The sequence below is a fragment of the Corythoichthys intestinalis genome, chromosome 5, assembly GCF_030265065.1.
Source record: "Corythoichthys intestinalis isolate RoL2023-P3 chromosome 5, ASM3026506v1, whole genome shotgun sequence".
Classification (NCBI taxonomy): Eukaryota; Metazoa; Chordata; class Actinopteri; order Syngnathiformes; family Syngnathidae; genus Corythoichthys; species Corythoichthys intestinalis.
Genome location: NC_080399.1, coordinates 54,979,820 through 55,007,356, shown reverse-complemented (window position 1 = coordinate 55,007,356; position 27,537 = coordinate 54,979,820). Strand labels below are relative to the sequence as shown.

Here is a 27,537-nt window from a genome sequence, read left to right as displayed (position 1 = left end):
AGTGTTTTCCGCCATATATATACTTTCAAACGAAAAATCACTTCAATCAAAAAAAGAAAAATTTCAATCATAGAAAAAAAGCTTTTGAATACGAAAAAATATTTGAGACTCAAATATTTGCATTTTGAACACTTGAGATTTAAATTCTTTGATTTTAGCAATCCTTGGGCCATATTATGGGTAGGACCTTCGTGTCTAAATCAGACATGTCCAAAGTCCGGCCCAGGGGCCAAATGCGGCCCGTGGTCAAATTTCATCCGGCCCCCAGCCTCAGTCATAAAATCAATAACGTCTGGCCCGCACACAGACTTAATAAATTGGTCAGCAGTACTGCTACCAGCATATGAAGTAGCTTACACACTAAATGCTGCTCCTCATTTACCCACTAAAAGGCAGCAGAACTCTAAGCAATATTACCCCGTGTGACCCTTTACTCCCAATTTTCTAAAATGGCGACAATCAACAAAAAAAAGTGACTGCGACAGCCGACCCTTCAAGGATAGGTAAAAATTGGACTATTTCTTCACTAAAAATAGTTCAACGTGAGGCGATATTACCAAACAAGACACGCTGACATGTGCAGCAAGATTACAGGGAAGATGCGTAGCGAGAAATTGAAGCAACTTGAAGCTAGTTTAATTTTACAGTAGCATTATTTCGCAAGAGCCCGAGAGTCGAAGGAGAACGCCACAAAGGCTAGTTGCGAGATTGTTGAAATTATTAATTAAAAATAGGGCTGTCAAAATTGTCGCGTTAACGCGCGGTAATTAATGTTTTTAATTAATCACTCAGACAGTATTCTGCCTTTTGGTAAGTTTTACAGCAAGGCTTTTTGTGCTGTCTAACAGCGAACTCTTGTGGTCGCTTTGCGACATGGTTTATTTTTTTCTTGCCAGTTCAATATGGCTGCACGACGTCTCGGGCTGACGCCGACGTTGTAATGTTGTGCTTATATGATCCTTGGACAAGATTTGTCCGTAAGTATGGTTGTTGTAAAGAATGTACATATTATGTTAGTAAGCGAAATGTTCTATTTTTTGTATGAGACGCTTTTTGTTTATGTTTAGTGAACCTGTATAGCGTGCTAAGCTAACGTTGTTGCTAATGCAATGCTTGTGTACTTTTTTTTTTGTAGTTTTACGACGGTCTAAAGAGGACAATGGTTTGAGGCTATTTTATTAATAAATCAGATAAAAAAGGAAGAAGTCTGATTATTAAGGCGTCGTTCACTAGCTGTCTAGCTTTGGAAAAAGTAGACGCTTCGGAGTGAGGACAGCATAGACAGATTTAAATGACAGTAGAGTGAAATGCCCACTACAGTCCTTATGTACCGTATGTTGAATGTACAGTGGGGAGAACAAGTATTTGATACACTGCCAATGGGTTTTCCCATTGGCAGTGTATCAAATACTTGTTCTCCCCACTGTATATATCCATCTTGTGTCTTATCTTTCCATTTCAACAATTTATTTTACAGAATATATATATAATTTACAGAAAAATATGGCATAATTTATAGATGGTTTGAATTGCGATTAATTGCGATTAATTACTATTAATCAATTTTTAAGCTGTAATTAACTCGATTAAAAATTTTAATCGTTTGACAGCCCTAATGAAAAATAATAATAAAGAAAATGTAACACACAATGGCTTGCTAAAATTTGCTAAAATATATCATTCTACGTAAAGGACGTCAGCCAAGGTCGGCCCCCCAAATTTTTACCACACCAAATCTGGCCCCCTTTGCAAAAAGTTTGGACACCCCTGGTCTAAATCATTCAATCCCCCCAAAAAGTTGCTTCAATCCAAAAAAAAAAAAAAAAAAAAATCATTTGAAAAATAAATTGCCCTCCTCTATTTAAAAAAAATAATAAAATAAAATATGCAAAGCAAATGACCGTCTAAGGTGCTGGTCAGAAATATCATTTTTTGTTCATTTCATTCATTTTTGTTGTTTGCTTTATTGCTTTACAACTTTTAGTCAAAGCCAATTACCTGCAATTACAATTTTAGGCCACCGGGGGGGGGGCTGGCCCTCCTGGTTCCCCCTTAAACTTCGCTTATGATCATATATGTATAATCATTTATGAATATATTGAAGGTAGTCTGTAACGTAGGTAGTAGAACCTTTCCTTTTTTATATCGGAAGGCCAGTGGTTTTATAGCAATCAAAGCGATTAGGCGAGATGTGGCGGCTGTAGGAGGAAGAGGAGGAGTATGCAGCCTTCGGCAGACACAAGAAGAAGGCTCATCCGCTCGCCTCCCCATTGACGTCAGTCCAGTATCACATGAACCGGCCGCGACCAATCGGCGCGGCGCTGCTGGAGAGAGCTGGCTCATTTACAGCAAGATAGGGGGAAAATACGGAATAAAAGGAAACCGAGCCAGTGAGCCTGTAATGAGCACAAAATCCCACGGAGGAAGCAAGGACCGCGGCAACTGGAGCTTTCTTTCCTTTTCGTCTTTCTTTCTGCTGCTGGATTATTGGTTTTGGCTCGGCGGCTGACCAAATGGATAAGGCCATGGCCTTAACATATTGAATCGCTCGCTCATCGGCAGCGGAGGGGAGTCGAGACGGGTACCGTGGACACATTTCACGGAGCAGGAAAATGGTGGATTGTTTACAGTGTATCGTAAAAACCTTCCCCAGTGTGGATATCCTGCCATAAACGTGTTGGAAGACTCTCCGGTCTCGACCTCGTCTCTCTCCAGCAATTAGTCGTGTTCTCGCCCCACTAGGTAGGTAGGTCGGTCTGTCGGTCGGTAGGTAGGTAGGTACCCCCTCCCCCAGCTCGATCAGACTGCTCATTTTTGTTTATATTCATGTAGGTGTCTTGCGTGGGTTGTCTCCTTGTGTCGAGCGAACACCCCCACTCTTCTCCTTTCGGGAAAACTGTTGGATTACCAAATTATGGATTTCAACAGCGCCGGCGGAGGCAACGAGCTGCACAACAACCAGTTTTATCAGTGCGAGGAGAGCAAGCCTTTACTGGGGGACATGACAGAGGGGAATAATAACGTCAAAGTTGCCGCGGGGCCGTGTAAAAGGAGCCTTCAACACTACAGCAGCAGCGGGATGCGCTACAAGCTGCTCCACGAGGGTGACATCCAGGTGTGCGTGGTCAAACACCCGCGGACCTTCCTGAGCAAGATTCTCACCTCCAAGTTCCTGCGAAGATGGGAGCCGCATCACCTCACGTTGACGGACAGCAGCCTGACCTCCGCCACTGTGAGAATTTTCATTTAATTCCTTGGCTTCGCGCACGCGCGCGTCTCATTATTATATGCTGCGTCTAACATTCCACAGCCAGCGTTGGTGTTTTGTCTTTTCTTGTCTGGACGCAGCAGACGAGCGCTAAGATTATGCACAATCTGTTTGACGCAGTAGGCAAGAAAGCAACGTCAGCGTGTTGATAGCGGCGACATTGTGTTTGACGGGGCCCTTGGGCAAACCACTTTGCCCGTGAAACAGTGGCGCCTCCAGAAATTTTTCATAGGGGTGGCCAGATGGGGCAACTTAAAGTCTTGGGGTGGCCAAAACTAAAAGCCATAATTTCAGGTTTTCATTATATTATTGCAGTAAAAAGGTCAGGGGAAAACTATCAGAAAGACTTAAGGACACGGCTACTGATATACTTTGGTGTATTGTGTAATATTTGATGTTACTAATGATTTAATGTGCATAGTCCATAACTGTCCAGCAGTGACGTGCGGTGAGGTTCATGGTTGGTGAGGCACTGACTCCTTTAGTGTCAGATTTCCAAATATATAAACCAAAAAGGGTAGCTTACTCAATTGGCTACTGGTTATTTCATATCTCATCAGCATTCTTCACAAAACAGGCACACACGGTACATATTATCGATACGTAAAAGTAAGAAAATAACATGCATTTGCTCTACACCCTCAATGTGTTGGCCGTCACCATTCTATAATTAATGCAACATAAATGAGAGTAAAGAGTGGTGTACAAAACCACAGAATTCAATTCTGACCTTTAGTGAAATATTCAGTTGTTTTTAAAACTTTTAATTCTGAAACTTTAATCAATTTATTACAGATTGCTAAACAAAAAGTGTGAAAAGAAAAACAAATAATATGTTATTTAAGGCCAAAATTTAGTTTTTAAATATTCTATTGTATTTTTCTTGGTCCAAGCTCTTTTTTTTTTAATAAGATTGAAATGAAAACTGTTTGTGGTCTTGCGCCTGTCCTTCACCACAAAAACCGGCGTTACTTTGGAAGGGCATAGGTTTTGTCTCAACATTCGTAGGGACGATATAACAGCATAACCTGCATGTAGGTACACTTTTTGCTGGGGACGGGACATTAATTAGACCAAACAGATTGGATGAAGGGGGCAAAGGGCCACATTTCTAATGTATATGAACCTAATTAATTAATAGGCAAAATGATCAATGCAAAACAAATCCTTATCTACTGATAATAACTTTTACGTGCATTGGTTTAGATGATACACTGTTCAATTCAAACCTTTGTTTTCAGAAAATACTAAAGAAACATTTTGAAAACTTCCTGAATAAATGTCTGGTTTTTATTAGCAAACATAAACGTAGTGAAAATAATTCACTTAATAATGGTAGGGTCAATTCTATCCTTACAACATATGGAACTATTGAAAGATCTAAATTCTCTATATAACTGAACATTATATCATGCAAAAAAGGTAAGGTTGCTTAAAAGTTGGTGGGGACCTATTTTAGCATGCTGAAAAGTTGGTAGTGTTATGTCCCTACCGTCCCTATGCAAACCTACGCCCTTTTAGTAAAAGTCCTCCTTATTTTCCTTTACTTTAAAAAAAAAAAAAATCTCTCCGCCTCAATGGAGAGTATTGCTTCAGTTAGATCGTTCTGTGTTCTACAGGTATTTGACAAGCCACAAAACACAGTGGATGTGTCCAAATGTCTAGCTAACCTTTCATCTTTCTCAGCAAAACCATGTAATCGTTCTACATATATGCCACTTTTAGAAGAGCTACACGCTCATCGTTACCACGAAATGTTAACTCCTGTTTAGCTAGGATGCAGGTTGCATTAATGAGGTCTTTCAAACTCTTTTCTTTACCTTAGCTTTTGAGGATGCTACCGTTGAGCTTCCGCTGTTCGTCAAAGCCAAATCGATCCTTGAGCTTCCAAAAGTTTTTAAAGCAAACAGGCTTTGAATGTGAGTGGTCGAGCTCTCATGTTTGCTGAGGCTTCGTGGTAGTTTTTTAATGTCACAATATCTCGTGTTAGTCCAGACATTGGCGCAAGTTGAGAGGAAAAGGCAGGGAAAGCAGCAAAGGCGATTTTTCGAAGGACAGCCACATAGACAGTCTTTTCGGGTGCACCAGTCCGTTTGAAAAGCGCGAGTTATCCTCTGTCCCGTAGTTTGAAGCAAACCTTTTAGCTCCGGCGTTGTGTTAACCGCGTCCACTTTTAACGGAAAGTCCAGTTTCACGTACGCCCCCTTGCAGTGCGGCAGAGTACTATCTGCCGCAGCCTGTGTCTTTTCACTGCGGTTTTATTTCCCATCAGCAAAACTAAATATGTCGCTAACAAACATTAAACTTTAAGGGTTGAAGACATTAGCCAGACTGAGGAAAATCAGGTCAAATAAACGTATCTGGAAACATTATAATGGCGACATGCAGATGTACGGCAACCAGCACGCTCCAATTCCATGTATCAACCCAGTTTGTTAAGGATTGCGCAATCAGAGGTGAGGCTTTACTCGTTGCTGCCGCACCTCTCGTTTCATTTCTTTATTTGAACAGGAAATAGGCAAATTCAGCGATTTTGACTATAAAAAATGTTTGAAATGAGTCATAAATAAAGAGCAATGGACAAATATTAATATAAATTTGATGCTATAATTATTTTTTTGTCATGATGACAGGTGAGGCTCTGCCTCACCTGCCTCCCCTGACCGCACGTCACTGCTGTCCAGTCAAGATTTTGAGTTCCACAGCAATTCTGTTTTATTGTGTTATGTATATATTAGGCATAAGGTGTACATTTAACTAGGGCTGTCAAACGATTAACATTTATAACCGAGTTAATCACATCTTAAAAATTAATTAATCGTAATTAATCGCAACTCAAACCATCTCTAAAATATGCCATACTTTTCTCTAAATTATTGTTGGAATTGAAAGATAAGACAAGACGGATATATACATTCAACATACTGTACATAAGTACTGTATTTGTTTATTGTAACAATTAGAGATGCACGATAATATCGGTCACCGATAATTATCGGCCGATTATGACGTCACACAGATAATCAGATAAAACGAAATTCAACCGATAATGCAATCCGATAATTATATACTTGATTTAGCCTCCAAATGTGCGCAATCAACAGTTTTGTCCAATTCTGCTAGTTTTAAGGAGGTGTTTTTGTAGTGTAGTAATGTGATATATGTTGGGAATGGCTTACTTTTAAAGGCATTTTTGTGCAACTTGGGTGTTTACTCTCTAAGTAATTGTTGCCAAAAGCTTACCATTACACAATGTCATTGCCGTTGTTTAGATGTTGGAATTTACTACTTGTTCACATTCGATTTTGAAAAAAATAGCACTAAATTACATTTTTGCACAGTAACATTTGATCTTTGTATACTTTAAAATTTTACATACATATTTGAATAGAATTATCGGCGTGGAAGGGGCAGGAAATTTTCGGTTATTGATATCGGTTGAAAAATGTATTATCGTGCATCACTAATAACTATAAATCCACAAGATGACATTAACATTATTAACATTCTATCTGTGAAAGGGATCCAAGGATAGAAAGACTTGTAATTCTTAAAGGATAAATGTGAGTTTGTATATTGTGACTAAATATTGCCATCTAGTGTATTTGTTGAGCTTTCAGTAAATGATACTGTGGCGACTTAACTGTTCTGCCCAAATGCATGATGGGAAGTGGTGCAACCATGACTGTGTGTGGTGGCTGCAAATGCTATAGCTTCTCTACGTTGGGTACACTACAGGGTGTTAAGAAAAAGATCAACTCCTGTCTGTCTTCCCCACGTCGCTTCCCCCAATATTTATAGTTGCTGTGGGAGAGATGACAAAGCTTTTACAAATTAAAAGCACGAACCCAATGAATGCTTGTATCTACTCCACTCACTTGACGCTGCCTCTCATCTCTGTATATAAGTGAAACGGCGCAATTGTAGGCTGTTTGCGCCAATGCTTGAGTGAGTCGTACCGCGAATGCGTTACTTGCGATAAATATATTCACGTGATTGAATAAAAAAATTAATTACCGCCCGTTAACGCGATAAATTTGACAGCCCTACATTTAACAAAACAAAATAAATGCATTCATTTGGGATGAAATGCGTCTTGGCTGGTCGGACAAGTTTGAACATCACTGACGACTTTTTAAACTCATTGCCTGACATTGACAACGATAGGCGTCCAGTTCATTTATACAGGGCAGGGGCGTAGGTATGGTCTCAATATTGGTCGGGACAATATAAAAGCATAACCTGCATGTACACTTTTTGTTGGACCAAACAGATTGGGTGAACAGGGGTGAGGGCTACATTTCTCACCAATATGAATCTAATTAATTGATAGGCTAAATGATCAATGTAAAATAAATCTGACATTCTACTAATAATAATATACTATACTCTAACATCCTAATCTGAATTTTTCTTAAAAAATAGTCGAATTTTCTCCATCTTGTCTTGAGTGTTAAAGACTAGTTAACAGATGTATACACAAGATTAGTGCATTTAAATTAAGTCAATATTACAATTAGTGGTTATTAGGCCATACATCTAAAAGTTGGTCATTTTTCACCTAAATCCAGAACAGTTTGCTTTCAAATAATGTTTTGAACAATATCCTTGATTTAAGAACATTCCTGCAAACAAGCTTTTTTTAAGATTAAATATACGAACTTATTGCTTAAAATAAGTCGTTAAGCTTATTGTCAGCTAGCTATTTTTCTTATTTCAAGAACTCTAAGTGGGTAAAATTTACTTGAAGCACTAGCAAATCATTTCACTTATTTCTAGTTGATTTACACTGAAAACAAAGAAATTTAACTAGCTTTAAGGAGGTGTGTTTTTGTTTTCAAAAACTATTAAAGAAACATTTAGAAAACTTCCAGAATAAATATGATTTTTTTTTAGCAAATTGAAATTGTAATATTTAAACATAAATTATATTAACATACACAATATACAAACCTGTTAATAATCTCTTAATTGCCCAGGAATGCAAACAATAATCATAATAATTATCTAAATGAATTATTTAAATATAACTGAAAAAACATCTTGGCGTGTAACAAAAATAACAAAAAATGGAGCCTTCCTTCAGGTAAAACACTACTGCTTTTGTCCACAAGCACAGCCAAACTCAACAAAAAAATGAAAGCTTCTCTGGGCTGCTTTAAAACCACATAAATAAAATAAAAATGACTATATGGGAGAAGGGGGTGAACCTCGGTTCACTACATTTCTCACAGTTTAATTAAAGCTAACAGTAGAAAACACATCCAGGAGAATATTTCAAAGAATCTTCCTACTTGAGTTTGGGAAATTCACACAGATTAATGTTATGCTAACTTTGATGCAGGTCGGACTTTCAGTAGCAAAATTAGTGGTGATCCCCACCTCAACAAAAACATCAACAACAGTCATTTACGTTACTTACAGTGGCTGTTACTAGCGAAAGAAAAACTAATTATTCCTTGTCTTCAGAGGAGGCGGCATGTTGTGTTTGTGTTGGGGGGTTGGGGTTCAAGTCATCAGCCAATCAAACCTGCGTTTCAGGGGGAAAAATGGACTAGCACATTCAGCAAATGAAAAGGGGTATAGGGGGGTATAGTCCAAACATAATGAAAGCAATTCATTTAATAATGGTCGGGTCAATTCTATCCTTACAACATATGGGAAGACAATCTATGAATGGCCTATATAACTGAAGTCATTAAATAAGGTTGCTTAAAAGTTGGTGGGGACAATTTGAGCATCCTGAAAAGTTGGTAGTGTTACAGTATGTCCCTACCGTCCATATGCAAACCTACGCCCTTGATACAGCGACAGTGGTCACTGCAGTAGACAGCTATTCAAAAGTTGACACTTAAAAAAAAAAGTCTTAAATAGCATTATTATGTGGATTAGAATCATATTTTGAGACGATTCAACTAACTATATACAACAATTTGGCAAAACGCAGATGACGAGGGTTACGGCCCCAAATAATACTCTGAAGTTAATTTGTACCCCCCACTCCTTAGTTCTTAATTCATTGAATGCCATTGATGGCGAGAGACTTCCAATTCATTTTAATTGGGAAGAATGGCTGTGGATGCTCATATTTCAGTGCCATTGACAGCGCTAGACTGCCAATTTTGATTTGATTGGACGTCCAGTGCCGTGAATGGCAGCCAATGAGTTAAATGAGTGCCCTGCAAGGCTTTTTTTTTTTTATAGAAAAATAAAATAAAATTAAATAAATAATAATTCGAGCATGAAAAGGTTAAACTGGTAGGACTGGCTTTGATATCTCAAGTTTGAGTGCCATTGACGGTGGTAGACATCCAATCCATTTTGACTGGAACGGCTCACAGGGATCATTTGCATATGAGCCTCAAACCAGTACAGTTCTAAGTAGGGGTGTGACAAAATATCGAAATGGTGATATATCATGATACTTTGTATCCCAAAAGGTTATCGATATGCTACTGCCAAGAATCGAGATATCGTTTTAAAAAGGTGTCAATGTTTTTAAAAAAAAAGAAAAGCAACCAACAAGTTGCTACCAAAATCTTCCACCATGATGGTGTCTCAGGTAACTGTCTGGCTGCCATTGACGGTCATCGAAGCCTATCCATATATACTGGGAACGTTCGTTCATTCGAAACCGGAGCATTCACAGTCATTCTGTCCGATTTTCGGGGAATTTACAGGTCACTTGCTGTTCATTTACAGGTAATTTCCTGTTGAGTTTGAGTCACTGCCCAATCATTTGGGTGATTCCCAGGTCACTTCCTGTTCTGTAACTCAAAATAAACAGGAAGTGACCCATAAAATACCCCAAAATCAACAGGAAGTAACTGAAAATCAACAGGTAAATGACCTTAAATGGCCCAAAATTACCACAGTGCCTAGCATTGGCTGCCAATGATGGCCATAGATGTTCAATCCATTTGAAGTGGGAGGGATGGCAGTGAAATAACATTTGTAATGTTCATTCACTGCCACCTTCCCACTTCAAATGGATTGGATGTCTACTAGTGATAAATAGAGGCGTGCAAAATTTCCGATTCTTAAATTATTCGGGATTCGGCCGTGGAAGATTCGAGAACAATTCACAAACATCCAAATTCCGATTTTTGAATTATACCAGGTAAAGCGGAAATAAAACGCAGTCAGCGCGGTCTTCGGGACGCAATGAGGAACGGACCAAGAGTAAATATCATGTGCAGCTAATGCAGCTAAAAAAAAAACAATAATACCTGACTGCGGCTGTCAGCCAACAGCACCCAGTTGCTAGTTGCTACAAACATAACGGCAACATACGGCTATGGTAGATATAACATATATCTAGACTAGATGTGAAATGACAGACTTTCCTGCGCTAGTAAACAGGCGCCATCTTAAAGCAGTAGACTTCTCTAGAAGGCTCTGTTGTAGAGAACCTAATTACTTTTTATCTAAATTACCCCTAAATCGGCAAAATCTTGACTTGAATCTATCTTTAAATAATGAAACAGTTTTAAAACTTTCACATGTCGAAAGTAGACATGAGGGGACTTATGGAATAACGGGCGAAATTTTAACAATAACGGTTGATTCACAACATTAAATTAATTGAATGTAGTTTAAAGCAGCTGTTACAGAATGGGGACTTGAGTATTTTATTTACTATTTTTAACCGGTAACTTGATACTAAAATAGTAGTTTGGTTTATTTAGCTTTAGAGGATTTATGAACAATTTTGGAACATATATACAAAACATTTTTTTTTTTTTAATGGGGGGAGGGGGCATCAATAATAGATTTATAATCGAATCGGAGTCCCTGAATCGTAATTGTAATCGAATCGTTAGGTGCCCAAAGATTCCCACCTCTAGTGATAAACTCATTCCATTTCGCAGCAGAAGCTTGTTTTTCTGTTTATTAGTTGTTTGTAGAATATCCTAGAATGATTTCCTGACCAATGTATCGAAAATCGTTGTATCTCCATATCGTCAGATCATCGTTATCGTGAGCTTTGTATCGCAAATCTAATCGTATCGTAAGGTAACAAGAGGTTCCTACTCCTAGTTCTGAGTTTGGCATTCACAAACTATCAGTTGCCTTTCTTGTATGGATGTCGTATGTTTACCCATAGTGCTTTTGCACTCTCATAACTGCTTTGGTTCAAGATTTGAAAACTTGGTCTGAGTCGCGACTCGTAAAAGGCCCCGTCTTTGTGTTTGTCTTGACGACTAAAAGCCTAGTCTTGATTTCGGCGTACAAGTCTTGGTTACCTCTAGGTTGTGGTCTGGAACACAGCACTCGACAAGATCTGCCTCTCTTACATTTTTACAAATAAGTATACTGAATTCAATTGTTGTTACATGTGAATGTGTGAATATTAATTCGTCTGTGCCCCGCAATTGCTTGGTCACAAGTTCAGGGCCAAAGTCAGCTGGCACTGTGCATTGGCACATGACCCATATTGAGGATAAGCGGTAAAGAAAATGAATGGGCCGCTAGTACTGTTAATACTCAAACAGGTCTTGGTCTCAACTCCCAAAAGTTTAGGTCTAGCAAAAGTCGGATGGAGATTTCTGTCACATACACCAATCAGCTTTTTTTTTTGTTTTAATTGAACACAGTATTGATGCCACACGATTTAAATAGCGCCAATCTAGTTCAATTGATAACTGACACAGCTTGAAATGAAAATAAATTGGCCAAGTAGTTTTTAAGCTCAGAAGTCAAATGTAACATAACTGTTTAAAACTAACAGGTTAAAATTAAGTTTTTGTCTATAACATTTTAGCATCTAACAAAAAGAAACATCAAGATGACATAGAAAGCTGCAGCTAGTGACAGTGAAGGCGGGACTTCCGGCGACAATTTTTAAGGAGCGTGACTATTTCCGTTTGATATTTTGGCTTACGTTTTTACCTGTCAATATGACCAGAAAAATTAATAAAGTGGTAACTCTACTTACGAAATTAATTGGTTCTGGAAGTAGTTTCATAACTTGAAAATTCTGTAAATAGAGACACGTTATCCATGTAAATGCCCTAATCCATTCCAAGCCCCGCAAAATGCAGACATAAATCTTTTATAATGCATAAAAATGCATCAAAACATGTAACAAATAAGCATAAAAACAGAGTTGTGCATATTGTAAAAAACAAAGCTGTCGCAACACAAGCGGGAATAAAGAAGAGCCGGGGATCCACACATACACATACTACAGTAGAGGTCCCTCTTAGTCAATTGGATGCCAGGAACACTAGGCAATAGCCAATGGCAGAGCAGCGATAAGTATATTACGTTCTTGGAGCTGCGAGTACCAGCCATACTGTATTTCTGCCTTACGTATCCTAAAATGTCTGTCGTAACAAGAGGCAATATTTTACCGTTGAGGCGTGTCTTAACCTGAAAATTTCAGATGTAGAGACATTCGTAAGCAGAAGTACAGTACCACTGTACCAACATTTGACAAGCAGATTACAATCAGTGAACAAACTAGCACTGACAGTCAGTATTTATTACGTTATTACAAAACAATTAGTTTTGATACTTTTGACCATATCCTTGTATATTTCGGTTGTTTTTGCTTTGTTGCCCTTAAATAAAAGAAAAGATATATTAAAAACCTGATCTTATTACCGGATCCAGATCTTCTAAAAATGACATGCTCAGGCCGAATTTCCAATAATGTGATCGGATTGGGATGTCCAAAATCGTTATCTCTGGTAACAACAAGGTAACAACAGTGGCAGTCAGATGCCATTTTCATTTCTTTTTCAGGTCACTCATTGTCAGACAGAAGCAGCACGGCAAAACGCAACGATAAAAAATAAGTAAAAATATCAAAATGGCTTGCCTCTTTGGGGCAGGCTGTGGCAGGCAATGGATCAGCATTGTCATCTGTAGGACAATGGCCCCCAACAAAATGTTTACTGCATATGACGGTGAATGGCTTTACCTTGCTGGCATTAAACTGGTCTTTTTGAACGTCCGCAAAAGCTGATCCATTGTTCACATTTTTTCCTCTGAGTTTTTGGCTTCGGGAAACGTATGAAGAAAACATCCTTCATATGTCGTAATGTCTAGAGTCGTTGCTACAAGTTCCATAGCCGCAGTGTTTGCTCGGCATGTTCTTTTTTGAAAGATTACAGCTAGAAAACAAGCAGTACTAGCATGGGTTGTAAGCGTCTATGTTGACCCCCTTCCGGTTTACGATGGTGACGTCACGCAGCCTTGCCAGTCTAAAAATAGCATTCGTGCGGTACGCTATTAAAGACACTGCCTTACAGAAAAACACAGAAAAACCTAAATTAAATAAGTTGACATGAGCGCTAGGCGCAGCTAGCTACTACTAGGTAATGCTTACTAAACACGATCATGTACGCGTGTTGACTTACTTTCCTAATTGTGAATGTAAGTCGATACACATCTTAAAGTCTTTGTCTTCCTTTGGAGATGATGTGGAGGAATTTGTTTGAATGATTCAATTTACATTGTTCAGAAAAAAGGCAGTTAATTTGCATAATGAGCGAGTATAAACTCGAAAACATTATCGAGAGAGAGGCGGAAATGGTCAAGTTGGACAAAGAAGCATGTCTGTGGCATGTAGTCCATTCTGCACTATATTTTGTATGATGGGTCATTTAGCGGTGTTTGCAAAACATCTGGTGATCTCTTGTGCTCCAATAATGTTTATCCATCCGCAGTTCATAGTTATCCACGTGGCAGAAATGTAAGACAGCCGAACAGTATCAAACTTGTTCATATGTGTGTTGCTTTCCTCAGGTTTAGTATGTCAAAGAGTTTTGCCATGGCTTGCAACATTTTTAACATTTTAGCAACTAATGTTAGCTGTAGCTGGGTGTGTTGATGTGATAGGCTGAACTTGAGATTCTTTGGTTGTTGGAAAACCTTTGATAAAGAAGGCATATCACGCTACCCTTACGGTGGTGCCATTGGGGTAGAGGGATTAAAATGCAGATTAACCAGTCATTGGACCGTCAATTCTCACATGCTCCTCCAATTTCATATCGTGTCACTGCTTCGCACCTTGCCCTTCAAGTACAATAGGAACCAATCAGGTTTTGCTGATAGCCAATCAATGCCCTTTTCACGGTGTAACGACCATTGTTTCCACACCTCCAACACCCGCAATGAACTGATTCCATCAAAACGCAACTCATTTACATAAAATGTAAAGTTAGAATTTAAATATTAGTTTTACACAAAATCTAAATACATATGTAATTAAAAACAGATCATTTTCCTGACCAGAACTGTTTTAAAAAGTCAAAACCAGAGGCGGGTAGAGTAGCCATAAATTTTACTCAAGTAAGAGTAGCGTTACTTCAAAATAATATTACTCAAGTAAGAGTAAAAGTAGTCATCCAAAAAATGTACTCAAGTACAAGTAAAAAAGTATCCAGTGAAAAGAATACTCAAGTAATAAGTAACATTTTGAGGAACTGCTTATTTTTGTTGTTGTTTTTTTTCTCTTAGCACAGACGTATCTATATGAACTGTTGTTATAATGATACTGTACAATAACCCATTACATAACCACACTCAGCCAAAGAAAATTAAAAAAAAAAAAAAAAAAAAAAACATCAAGGAGAGGGGGGAAAAAAACTGTAATGAAGCATTATTCGTCCAAAATGCATAAGTGCCCTGCCCTCTAGTGGAGAAAATAGTACCTAGTTTGAGTAGGGAATACTGTAGTTCATTCATAGTTACTATTATGAAATTTAAGGATCATATCTCCGGTTTTCCGTGGTCAGTTGGTGCCAAATAAAAACTGGGAGATAGTTTTAAGTCCGCGTTTTCGATTCATGTTGAGGGCAGCGCTAAAATGCTTCATTTGTTATGGTGCTTTAAAGACGCGAGATTGTACAGGCTTGCGTGATCATAGAACGGCAAGCTTGCATCTGATTGGTGTAATGGAGTCATGTGATTATTGTTGAAACGTCTCATTGGTGAAATTAATAGCGCTACTCTTGGCAATAGCATCGCTAGCAAAAAAAAAAAAAATCAATCTAATATTTAGAATAAAGAGGAAAAATGTATCGACTCTTGTGTAGCCCAAAGTAGTGCAGTAAGAGTAGCGTTTCTTTCTTGACAAATCTACTCAAGTAAAAGTAAAAAGTATGGCTTAGTAAAACTACTCTTAGAAGTAGATTTTTCTCAAAAAGTAACTCAAGTAAATCTAACAGAGTACATGAAATGCGTTTACTACCCACCTCTGGTCAAAACCATCTTTTAACCACCATTAGTCTTTACAGTATCTTTGTAAAAAATATACTAATTGTATATTTACAGCAGTAAAATCATTTTCAATTTGATTTTTTTGCTATATGCTTTATATTGAAATTCTTATCAAATGTACTGTCCATGGTTGCATCATCATAATTGTTGTAATTGTGTATTTTTGTTCAAAACCATGGGTGGGACAGAAAATTTAGTTGCTCACCTGAGATTGCGCAAAACCTCACGAAAGGATTGAAGGAGGCTGACACATATGTTTCTGTCTCTTTTAACATCACAAACATAATATTTAATATTAATTATATGATTAAAACATTTTTTAAAACCGATGACAAAATATGACTAATGCTAGTTCGTTGGAAATTTCAGAAGAAATGCTTTTTAAACTGAGTTGTAATCTTTCGGGGGGGGGGGGGGGGGGGGATGAAGTTTAATAGCCAAAAATAAAGTATAATGTGTAACAGAATATCTTAATTCAACTCACCCCAACTTTTCTCCACAACAGCTGCAAGTGTAACAATGTAACAAACAACTGTAGTTCACTAATAGTCCAAACCTCAGCCGTTGGCAAGTTACACACTTAAAGGATTGGTATAATTTTCTTGTTTCATTAAGTCCTTTCTCTCTTGTTCACTTTACCTTGTTTTAGTGACAACTCTCTTCTGTCTTCTGTGTTTGAGACCTCTAGGGTAAATGTTTTATTGCCCTGTGATTAGCTGCCATCCATTCCGGCGTGTATTACACCTCCTGCCTATCAGTTGGGGGAACCCCATGCTCCAGCACACCCTGTGAGCACAATAATGCATATACGTCTCTGGTGCTGATTTGATGGGCCAAATGATCGTTGCTTTATGTTTGTGCTTGTACCAATATGTGTGCCATGCACAAGCTCAAAGTGTATATGACATCTAAACTGAAATCTTAAATTGCATAATTATTGGAATTACAGTCATATATTGAGATGACTAAACAATATACAACAATTGGGCAAAGCCCGGATGACGAAAAATGCCTCTTTAAATCTGCCGTTTAACTCCTCCTGTCATCATAACGCTTCGGCGCCTCCATCTTGGTGATGACGTCACTAGGTGAAATATTTAGCAATGAGCACAATGGAGGAGGAAGCGTTTTACAGCAATTCTGGTTCAAGTGTGGATATTTCGAATTATATTGTTGATCCAGAGGAAGTCTGTGACATACAGCCATACAGTGGTACCTCTACATACGAATTTAATTCGTTCCAGGACCTTGTTTGTAAGTCGAAATGGTCGTATGTCGAGCAGGATTTTCCCATAGGAATACATTATAATTCCATTAATTCGTTCCAAAGCCTAAAAACATACACTAAATTCTTAATAAATACTGCTGGCACTGTTACAAATGGCAATTAAACATAGAAAAACAAATAAGTTATAAATAAATAATTCAGAATAATATAATAATAAGAAGAATAATTAATAATTATTCCTGTAAATAATGTAACGAATCGGATTCTAATATGGCGGACACTTTTTACAGTCCCTAAACGCACCGCGAAGGTGATGTCTCAGTGAGATAGGTCGGTGCGGTAGAGATAATACTTTCGTTTTCTTGAGAGCGGTCAACTGCTTAAGACAATGGGCGTTTTGTGTTGGATAAGTTCTTAAATAAATGATAAAAACGTGACGAAGCTGGCGATGTCCTTGGCAATGTTACCACAATAATAATTGTCACCTTAACTTATAAATAGTGGCGAACGGTGGTCGGAAGAGGACCATGGAGCTGTATTGTTGAGCCAGTTCAGGGACGCGCACTCCAAGCTCATATTTTTCTATAACTTGCATCTTCATTTCAAAGGTAAGCATCACTTTTTTCCTTGTTTCTCCAACTGTATCAACTTTTTTTGAAAACTGTGTTGATTTCTCACACAAGAAAATCCACCGTGCGTTCGTTTGCAGTGCTGTCATGTCGTCGTATTTCGAGCAACTCGTCGGATGTAGAAACAAATGGCGGCTCAAATTTTACGTCGGATGTCGAAAAGATCGTGTGTCGAAGTGATCGTATGTAGAGGTACCACTGTATATACAGCTCAAGCTGTGTGCAGACGCACCCTTCCGAGCTCCAACATTGAAATGAAGAGCAAAATGAAGGCTGGAAAGATAATTCATGTGAAAAAGGAAAAGCTCATGTAATGTGATGTATGCAATTCTACCATGTTTGATCGTGCGTCTTTAGCTGTATGGGGGACGGGAAAATGATAAGCATGTGCTTCTCCCGACTGCCCTTGTCTTTCTTCGGTTCTCTTCCTTCGGGCAAATCATATCACATTTTGTAATTGTCAGTAGCCACGTTTACATGCTGACTTTTATTCATACCGATTCAAATCATTCCGAATGGAAATTTCACATCAGCTGTTTACATGTCACTTCATCTATTCCGATCCAGCGTTTACATGTGACTGCCTTTATTCCGAAAGGACGTTTGACAACTGCCGTCTGACATGCGCAGATTAATCAAAACAAAGCGTCACGTTGCAAAACATGGAGCTCGATCGTCAGATCAGCTGCTGTTTTAACTTTTCGAGTGGAAACAAAACTTCAGAATGATACGCCGTTCATTTAAAAAGTTGTGTGGGTGCGCTGTGCGTGTGCTTGGAAGCCATGTTGCAAGTGACGTTACTTACGTCACCGAGTGACGTCACCACGTCAGTACGGAGCATGCGCAGAAAGAACGCAACCAGACACCATTCCGCTTCCCTGTTTACATGATATAATTTTACTTCTAATCGGTTTGGGAAAAGGAATATTCCACCCCTGTGAATCGGAATGAAATTCCATTTGGTTTGGGCCTGTTCATTCCGAATGAGGTGTTTATATGGAACACATTTATTCGGTTTGAACAAATATTCCGATTGTAATTGGAATATTTGGCTCCATGTAAACGTGGCAAATGATACCGATGATGATGACAATAAATATTTCAAAAATATGTTGGAGTAATATTTGGAGGAAGGGGATGATTCACAACAGGAAAAAGGTGATCGCGACAAAAAAACACTGTCACTACCCAATCGTGACCGATTACTATTATGCGAACATGCGTGAACCAACGCCTTTTTCTCTCAAGGGATGGCGGGAGATATAGATATGGACGTAATAGATTAACACAAAAGTGTTTACTGCGGGAGTGCTTACCATCACTGGTCGGCCAGCCTCTGGCGGCGAGCAAGTTTCAGCGGACTACGGGCGGTTACGCCGGCTGATGTAGGCAAGCACTCCGCCTTCACCGGCCGATGTCCGGCTGTCACACGCCATGGACACTATCTGACAGCGAGCATTGTCACCCACAAAATGCAGGCGACCTCCTTATTAAAACATATGAAATCATCCCAGTATTTGACAGAATAGAAAACACTTAGCTTACTCACTTCCACTGCCTGCCCTACCATATAATGGTCCCTCGATTGTTGGACTCGTTTTGCCCATTCTTCGTAGTGAACATTATCTTTTGGAAAACCAAAAAGGCTTACACCACTCTCCCTGGTGTAGCAACAAAAGCCTGCAGCACATCAGGATGCGCGTTGCGAAAAATAAACACATTATTCCACAAAATCGGCTGAGTCTGCAGTCCATCTGCATACAACAATAGAGCTGAATAATAAATCTGTTTTCATCCAACGTCACATCCGCCTTCTTTAATCTGAGACTCAACGGAAGTCACTCATTTTCATGGCGCGGTATTTAAAAAGTTGAGTAAACCTATCGATCGCGTCAGCACACAGCCAAGCAGTCTATTTCATTCCGGAGCATAAAATACTGCGTGTAATATGAAATAAACATGCTTAATTGTGTCAAGTTCTCTTTAACACAGGCTACAGTTACACTTTAGACCAGAAGTGGCAGTGGAGAGTCAGAATGATGAAGCTTTTCATTCAAATGTCTGAAATATTGCAGCAACATAATTGTCAAAAATATCAGTTTTTAGGTGAAATGTAACCTGGCAGACTTTGCAACTTCGGCAAATCTTGCCTATCATTTTTCGAAGAACCAATATAACGTCATGAAATTAATGACCTACACCCACTGAAGCTTAGTTATCCTACAATCTTGTGTTTGCACGTGTCAGTTTCGTCAGTGTAGTTTACTACCAAGTAGTAATTTTTGTGAATGATAACATCACTATCACACAAAATTCTTGGATGAAAAAAATAAGCTGATGATCCTTTATAAAAAGCAAAGCACATATAAAGTACATATTGTGGAGTTATAAAATAATGATAATACTTGAACAGTATGTTGTTGTGTTATACAAAGTTGTAACCTTCAGGGTGATGATGTTGCTGAGATTAGATGTTCAGACCAACAGAAAGTGTGACCTGATAGTCACACTTATTAGAAATTGCAGTTCCATTGAGGTTCTATAGAAAGTGCTTGTAGAAAAATGGACCAATACAAAAATTTCAATAACCTAAAAAATCTACCAAATAGAAAACTGAGGAATACAAGGAAAATCAAATGATATACTGTACATTTTAAATTACAAAGATTAAAAAGTAAGCGCTAGGTTTTTTTTTTTTTTTTTTTTTACCAGACTTGTGCATCTTTTTCTAATTAAGCATGTTGCCCAATGCACTTCAGTATATGAGTTGAAATGAATTAAAACATTTCGGCAATGTGCCCAGTGCCCAAAATTTTGTAAAATTATATTAAAAAATTAAGAATATGCTCACCCATTACTAAATTTTAATCAAGACTATTTGTTAGGGATCTCGGAAGGGCAGGCGAGGTGGACTCAAATGTTTTCATCTGTAAAATAATGGAAAAAAAGAAAAAAAACCCTCCAAAAATAAATAAGTAAAGGTTTCCAAACATTTTGAATGAACATTGACAGACGAGTACATATTGTAGCGTCTACGAGAGCTACGCCAACTTGTTGATAATACACACTCAGCAGGAAAACAGTACATTATTTTCTGTGAATTATACTCACCTGGACGCCACAAACTTTATATAAAGAAGAAAAAGTGTCCATGAGTTTAAGAGGATGTGCGACGTTAGCATTAGCCTAATGCAAATGCAATTGCAATGCTAATGCTAAGAGTTACATTTAGTGTGTGATGATCACACAGCTAGTGCTGCAACGATTAACTTGACTGATTCGATCAGAAAAAAAGATTCGAATTACATTTTGCTGCTTCGAGTATTTGTTTAATTAAAGTGGCATTGTAATGGTTTGTTTTGAAAGTGCTTGCATTTAGTTTTATTGATTTGGGTGGATACACTGCACTGTAGTGGCAACAGTGAATCTGACATAACTACATAACTCATTTCACAAGGCTGAATCCAGCTGCTCCCTGGTAAAACCAATCTAAGGTTTTTTGTAGCTAATGTTTTTTTTAATGCATTTGTAATTTAGTTTATAGGTATATTTAGCTATTCTTTGTTCGAATATGTGTTTGAACCATTTGTTAAGAGCACTGTAAAAAGGAAAAAACTTTTGCATTTTATAGCATTTAAGCTAGCGGACTTTTGCTATGCCCAGTTGTTCTTTTGTTATACTTAGAACTTTTTTTTTAAATTACAGTTTGCGGCTCAGCTCAGATATATGAATTTTTTTCGTTACCTATCCGATAACTCGAACTAAATTGTTTGAACTAACTAGTTCATCGATTAATCAACTTCTAAACTATAGCTGCATCTCAGCACAGACCTTTGAGGGCTAAAGCAACATTGCATATTCTCTCTGGCCAAGATAAGACAACAAATCTTACCGTGTGTGCAAGCTTGGAAACTGGAGCGGAAACACTGGTGTGTTGAGGCTTGGGGGCGCAGCACGTCACATGAGTGACACAACCAGACACCGCTACAATGCAAGCTAACTACACATAAAGTGTCACTAATTGTGAACACGTGACGGAAACTATTGCGCATTTTCGGAATTTCGGCATTTTTATTGTTATGTTTTAGTCTCCCAAAACATGTTTTTAGTTCGTTATCGCCTCGTTATCGTCATGAGAAAAGTGTTCATTGACAAAGTATTTTCGTTATTGTCGTCGTTGACGAAAACAACACTGAACGGACTGAACAAAAATGGGTAGTTTGCGTACAAGGAGAAACGAGACAATGCGGCACAGGTGGTTGACACGAAAGGAACCAGATAGGTGGATACACAAGGAGCAGGCCACAACAGGTAAAAACAATGGGCAATCACAAAGACGAGACAAATTAGGGCACAAACTAGTCAGACTCCAAACTCCAACCGTGACAGTATTTTAAAACAGTTATATACAACAAGCTTTTGTTTTTGATAATTTCATGTTACTTTGTGGGCTTTCTAGGGCACCAAAAAAGCACAGATCTATCTGAGTGGATTTTCTTCAAAATAAAATAGGCTTAACTAACTAAAGTTTTAGATGTTAGCACTGTTACAACGTAACACTTCCTGCTGTTGATATTCAAATTCAGTTGAATTTTAAATAGTCGCGACAGTCTACTTTTGTGGTTTAGTTTGAGGTTTGTCACATATTCTTGGTTTAGTAAAAGCTTACTTCTGTTAGAGAAAATGGTATGAAGCATGAATGTGCGTTTCTTCAGAGAAGTTCTTATTTTGTGTGGGCAGAAAAACAATGCTGACCCATTTTCTGCAGTATCTTTCACAGTTGCTTTCAATAAAGCGACAAAGCATAATATTCTAGGCAAAATATGTCAGTAACAAAGGTAGCTTTTAGAAACTCCGCGCAGCTGCCAATGTTTCCCCCAGTAAGAAATGATGTGAGTTCCTCAGCATAAGTCATAGTGACATTGTAATCAAAAAGCAAGAAGGCTTCCAAAACATCTCAAACGTTCATCCTTCCAATTATAGCTAGCTATCAAAGTAAGAAAATGCTGTTTTTGTGTGCAAGCTGTGTATGAGAAAAGCTTGTCAAGACTGCCATCAAAAACCAAATGTGCATCACATTTACGTAAGAAGAGTGATAGAGCGAGCACACGCTTCCTGTGTTGCGAGTGGCTCACAAAAGGTTTGAGATGAAAGGAAACAGGGTGCGGCACAAGCTTGAGGGGCTCATTGTAGAAACATTACCCTGGCCTTTCACCGAGCCATCAGGAGATTTTTTCCCCAACTATTATGACATAAAACATATCGTCAGTCATTTTGAAAAACCAAAGAAGCGTGTTTTAATTATAGCGTCCGGAAAATTGTAAATTTCGATAATTTTGCAACGTTGCAAAAAAATATAACAAAATGGCTCAGTGGCGCCCCCTTGAAATTTTAAAATTGGCCTATAACATTAGGGTCTGTCAGCTTAGAGCAATGAAATTTGGGGGGTCTATACCTTGTCCAAAACCGCTCCAAAAAAGCATTTACACGCATATTCCAAACCCAACAGGAAATCGGTTATTTTGGATCAAATATGAAATTTTTATCGATTTACAGGGTGCACATTTGAGACCTTTTCGCCGAGGGAGTTAGTTGGATCATCTTCAAAATTGGTGAGACTGTTCAGGAGACATATGAAATCTTAAGTTTTGAAAATGGTGCGTTTTCATTCACGGGTCTAACCTGGGCGTGGTGCCAAAGTCGACCATTTTTTCGGCAAAATGACAAATTCAGTAAATGACTTATAGTTCCTTGACACAACGTTCAATCTTTTTCATATTTGGCATGTATGTGTGGTATCCCACCCTTAACACGAGTGCATTGAAATATTACCCATTAGGTCTAGCGCCCCCTAGTGAGAACAGGAAATGCCTTTTTTTACGAGACAGGTTCCTCCTCCAAGGGAAAAAAATCTGTTGACCTCAAACCTGCATCAGGGGAGCCTTAAGACCTGTGTTCAGGTGCCTGATGAAAAATATTGAGGTTTCGTTGAGGCGGAGGGGTCCAAACAGGAAAGTGAAAATGAACGTACACAATTTGTCACGCAAAAAACTTTGAACAGTCATAACTCGGCAGATATACAACATATCTGCGCCAAACTTCCCGTGTTTGTTGAGAGTCATACCCTGAAGGTTCTTGTAGGGGTCATTTGCATCAACTCTACAGTGCCAACTAGTGGCGACAGAAAGAAGTTTTAAAAAAGGCCTTTCCTATTGGGTTTTTTCAACATAGAGCAAGGAAATTTGGGGAGTAGATACCTTATGCAAAACTGCTCCAAAAAGTCTCTTGCACCCATATTCCAAATCCAACAGGAAATCGGGTATTTTGGATCGAATGTGAAATTTTCATGGGTTCACAGTAGGAGTTTACATTTGGAGGCTTGAATATGCACAAAAACTCGTAAAAATTTGCACATACATGCGGCTTAGATAACGTTCGATAATCTTGCAATGTTACGAAAAAATGTAGCAAAATGCTTCAGTGGCGCCCCCTTGAATTTTTCAAAAAGGCGTTTCCTATTAGGGTTTTTCAACAGAGAGTGATGAAATTTGGGGAGTCGATACCTTGTGCAAAACTGCTCCAAAAAGTCTCTTGCACCCGTATTCCAAATCCAACAGGAAATCGGGTATTTTGGATCGAATGTGAAATTTTTATCGGTTCACAGTAGGAGTTTACATTTGGAGGCTTGAACATGCACGAAAACTCACAAAAATTTGGACATACATGTGGCTTTGCATAACGTTCAATAATCTTGCAACGTTACGAAAACATGTAACAAAATGGCTCAGTGGCGCCCCCTTGAAATTTTCAAAAAGGCCTCTCCATTTAGGTTTTTTCAACGTAGAGGGATGAAATTCGGAGAGTCGATACCTTGTACAAAACTGCTCCAAAAAGTCTCTTGCATGCATATTCCAAACCCAACAGGAAATCGGGTATTTTGGATTGAATGTGAAATTTTTTTCGATTTACAGTGTGCACATTTTACACCTTGGCACCTAGGGAATTAGTTTGATCATTCTCAAAATTGGCGAGACTGTTCATGAGGCATATGAAATCTTAAGTTATCAAAATGGTGTGTTTTCATTCACGGGCCTGACCTGGGCGGGGTGCCAAAGTCGGCCATTTTTTCGCCAAAACACAGAATTCGGAAAATGACTGATAACTCCCTCATACAACGTTCAATCTATTTTAAATCTGGCGTGTGTGAGGTATACCAGCCTGAGCAGGACTGGATTGAAAATTTACCATTTGTGCTTGGCGCCTCCTAGTGGGAACAGGAAATGCCCTTTTTTTACGGGACACACTCCTCCTCTAAAGGGAAAAAATCAATCTACCTCAAAGCTGCATAAGGGAAGCCTTAAGACCTGTCTTCAGGTGCCTGATGAAAAATATTGAAGTTTCGTTGAAGCGGAGGGGTCCAAACAGGAAAGTGAAAATGACTGTCAACAATTTTTCTCTCCAAAAACTTTGAACAGTCATAACTCGGCAGATATACAACATATCTGCGCCAAACTTCCCGTGCTTGTTGAGAGTCATACCCTGAAGGGCCTTGTAGGGGTCATTTGCATCAAACCTACAGCGCCAACTAGTGGCAATAGAAAGTCACTTGTTTTTCCAATACATGTTCAGTTCTTTTCAGGTTGGTCATTGTAGTTTCAAGACCTATTAAAATACTTATTTACGGCCCATGTCCACGTGTCTCTGTCTGTTGCCGTGACGACCCTTTGTTCGCCATTTAAAGGAAATATTTTTTTTCAGAGACTCAGGCAGCTTATAGAGCCACAATATTTGGCACACTTGGTCGAATTGGCCCACTTAGAAGATTAGTTTTGGGTTTTGAATAAGGGCTTGGCTGCACAGCTCAGTAGTGGCTCCTTTTTTGTAGTACTCTCTCCAATAGGGGTTTTTATCTCTTGGGTGTGGGAATGTATATAGGCTACTTTCGAGCATCTTAGGTTCTAATGAGATGATTAGAGAGGAGGATCTGCCACCACCCTGACCTGCACACAGTCCGAGTTGCGCTAGATTGCGAGGGCCCGTTCAGTCCTGCTTGCAGGCCTAGTTATAGTTGTGTTGCTTTAAATCAGATATCTGCTGTTTTTCAGTCGATGTAAAAATGCACAACAGGCTACATACACCTGACAATCCTCTTCTATAGTGGTTGTACCATGTACGGCAGTCATGGTGCTCTCCGACTCAATAAAGGAAAAAATATCAGTGTGAGAAGCTTTATTGTGTGTCATTCAGCTCTTTAATTAAATGCAATAAGGGCAGAATAGTGGGTCTGTTGCATGCTATTTACATACTTTGGGTTTGCTTCCTCTCACATTTGATAACTAGCAATTAATGAAACAACTGAAACAGTAACTGAAGAAATAATTAGCACAGAACTTGAATTTTGATTGTTACTTACATCTGTAGTGCTGCAATGCATGCTAGGAGGCAGGCTGGTTAATGAAGCAACTGGAACAGTAACTGAAAAAATAATTTGCACAGAACATGAATTTTGATTGTTACTTACATCTGTGGTGCTGCAATGCATGCTAGTAGGCATGCTGAACAACAACAGTGTTGACAGCAGGTGGCAGCAGAGGTTGACTGTCTCCTCCAAGGGAGCAGTGATGGCCAAATGAAGCTTCTTGAAACAATGAGGCTTAGCAGCCAATTGCTTCAAAGCTTCATGGTGGTTCATTTGGTCTTATGACAGTATTATGATGCAGCTGTCAAAGAAAGTGTTTCCGGTTAATATGTTTTGGCGTAAATATCCCATAATACAGTGAGGACAGCTGCGGCTTATAGTCCGGTGGTGCTTATCTATGAACAAATGCCGTTTTTGTGTCATATTTGGTGGGTGGCGGCTTGTAGTCAGGCGCGCCTTATAGTCCGAAAGTTACGGTACATGGACAGTGCGATCAATTTTGTGGCTACTCGACTATCATCCATCCATCCATCCATCCATCCATCCATCCATCCATCCATCCATCCATCCATCCATCCATCCATCCATCCATCCATCCATCCATCCATCCATCCATCCATCCACTCAGTGGTACCTCTCCATCCATCCACTCAGTGGTACCTTTCCACCTATCCATCCATCCATCCATCCATCCATCCATCCATCCATCCATCCATCCATCCATCCATCCATCCATCCATCCATCCATCCATCCATCCATCCATCCATCCATCCATCCATCCATCCACTCAGTGGTACCTCTCCATCCATCCATCCATCCATCCATCCATCCATCCATCCATCCATCCATCCATCCATCCATCCATCCATCCATCCATCCATCCATCCATCCATCCATCCATCCATCCATCCATCCAACCACCCACCCACAGTGGTACCTCGACATAAGAATGCTTAGGTAAAGGAAATATTAAGTTTGCAAAAGGTTTTTCAACATTCTTTTTTCCGCTTCATATTACGAATAAATATTCAAACACAAAAGACATTACATAGCCTACTTTAAAGAGCATACGACAGGAGAAAAAAAGTCTTCGATTATTATTATTATCATGTACATTATTTTCATCTTTTTATGTGAATTAGAATCATATTTTGAGACGATTCGACTGTATACAACAATTTAGCAAAGAGCAGATGACGAGAAATTAGTCTTTTAATCTGCCGGTTAGCCACGCCTACCATTATAGGGCTCTAGCGTCCCCAACAGGTGGATGACATCAGCGGGAGACTGGGCTCATCGGTTTTACTATTCAGCCGATTGAGGGGGAATTATTCAGAACGAGGAAAACTAAATGCAAAATGTCATTGTTTCAGTCTCTCTACTCCAATATTTTTACAGGATATTCTTTTTATCCAAGTATTATCCCCCAATAGCTAAATAAATGGCTTGAGAAGGACCAGTCAGCCCGTCGAGGGGGAACTATTCACAATGAGGAAAACGCGACAAAGAGCGCTGCAAAATGTCATTGTCTCTGTCTCTTCAATATTTTACAGGATATTCTTTTTATCCAAGTATTTCCCCCAATTGCTAAATAAATGGCATGGTCATGACAAATAACAGTCTTGTGCTAAATGGAATATGAAATAATAAAATGCACTTATTCAGGACGACATGGCAAAATTACTCCATAATGGTCAAAACTGTCGACTTCACCTTTACTGTCGCACCTCCCGAACGATATTTTATGACACCTAAATCAGA

The 27,537-nt window shown here is 38.8% G+C and overlaps 1 protein-coding gene across 1 annotated transcript in view; it reads left to right on the top strand.

The window, feature by feature from the left end:
* Positions 1–2,247: 2,247 nt before the first annotated feature.
* Positions 2,248–27,537, top strand: part of cmip (c-Maf inducing protein) — a 127,159-nt gene continuing 101,869 nt past the window's right edge. The window contains exons 1-2 of the mRNA XM_057837393.1: positions 2,248–2,742; positions 2,833–3,232. Coding sequence (XP_057693376.1) covers positions 2,915–3,232 — 318 coding nt within the window. The 5' untranslated portion in view covers positions 2,248–2,742; positions 2,833–2,914. The remainder of the gene's footprint in view (positions 2,743–2,832; positions 3,233–27,537) is intronic.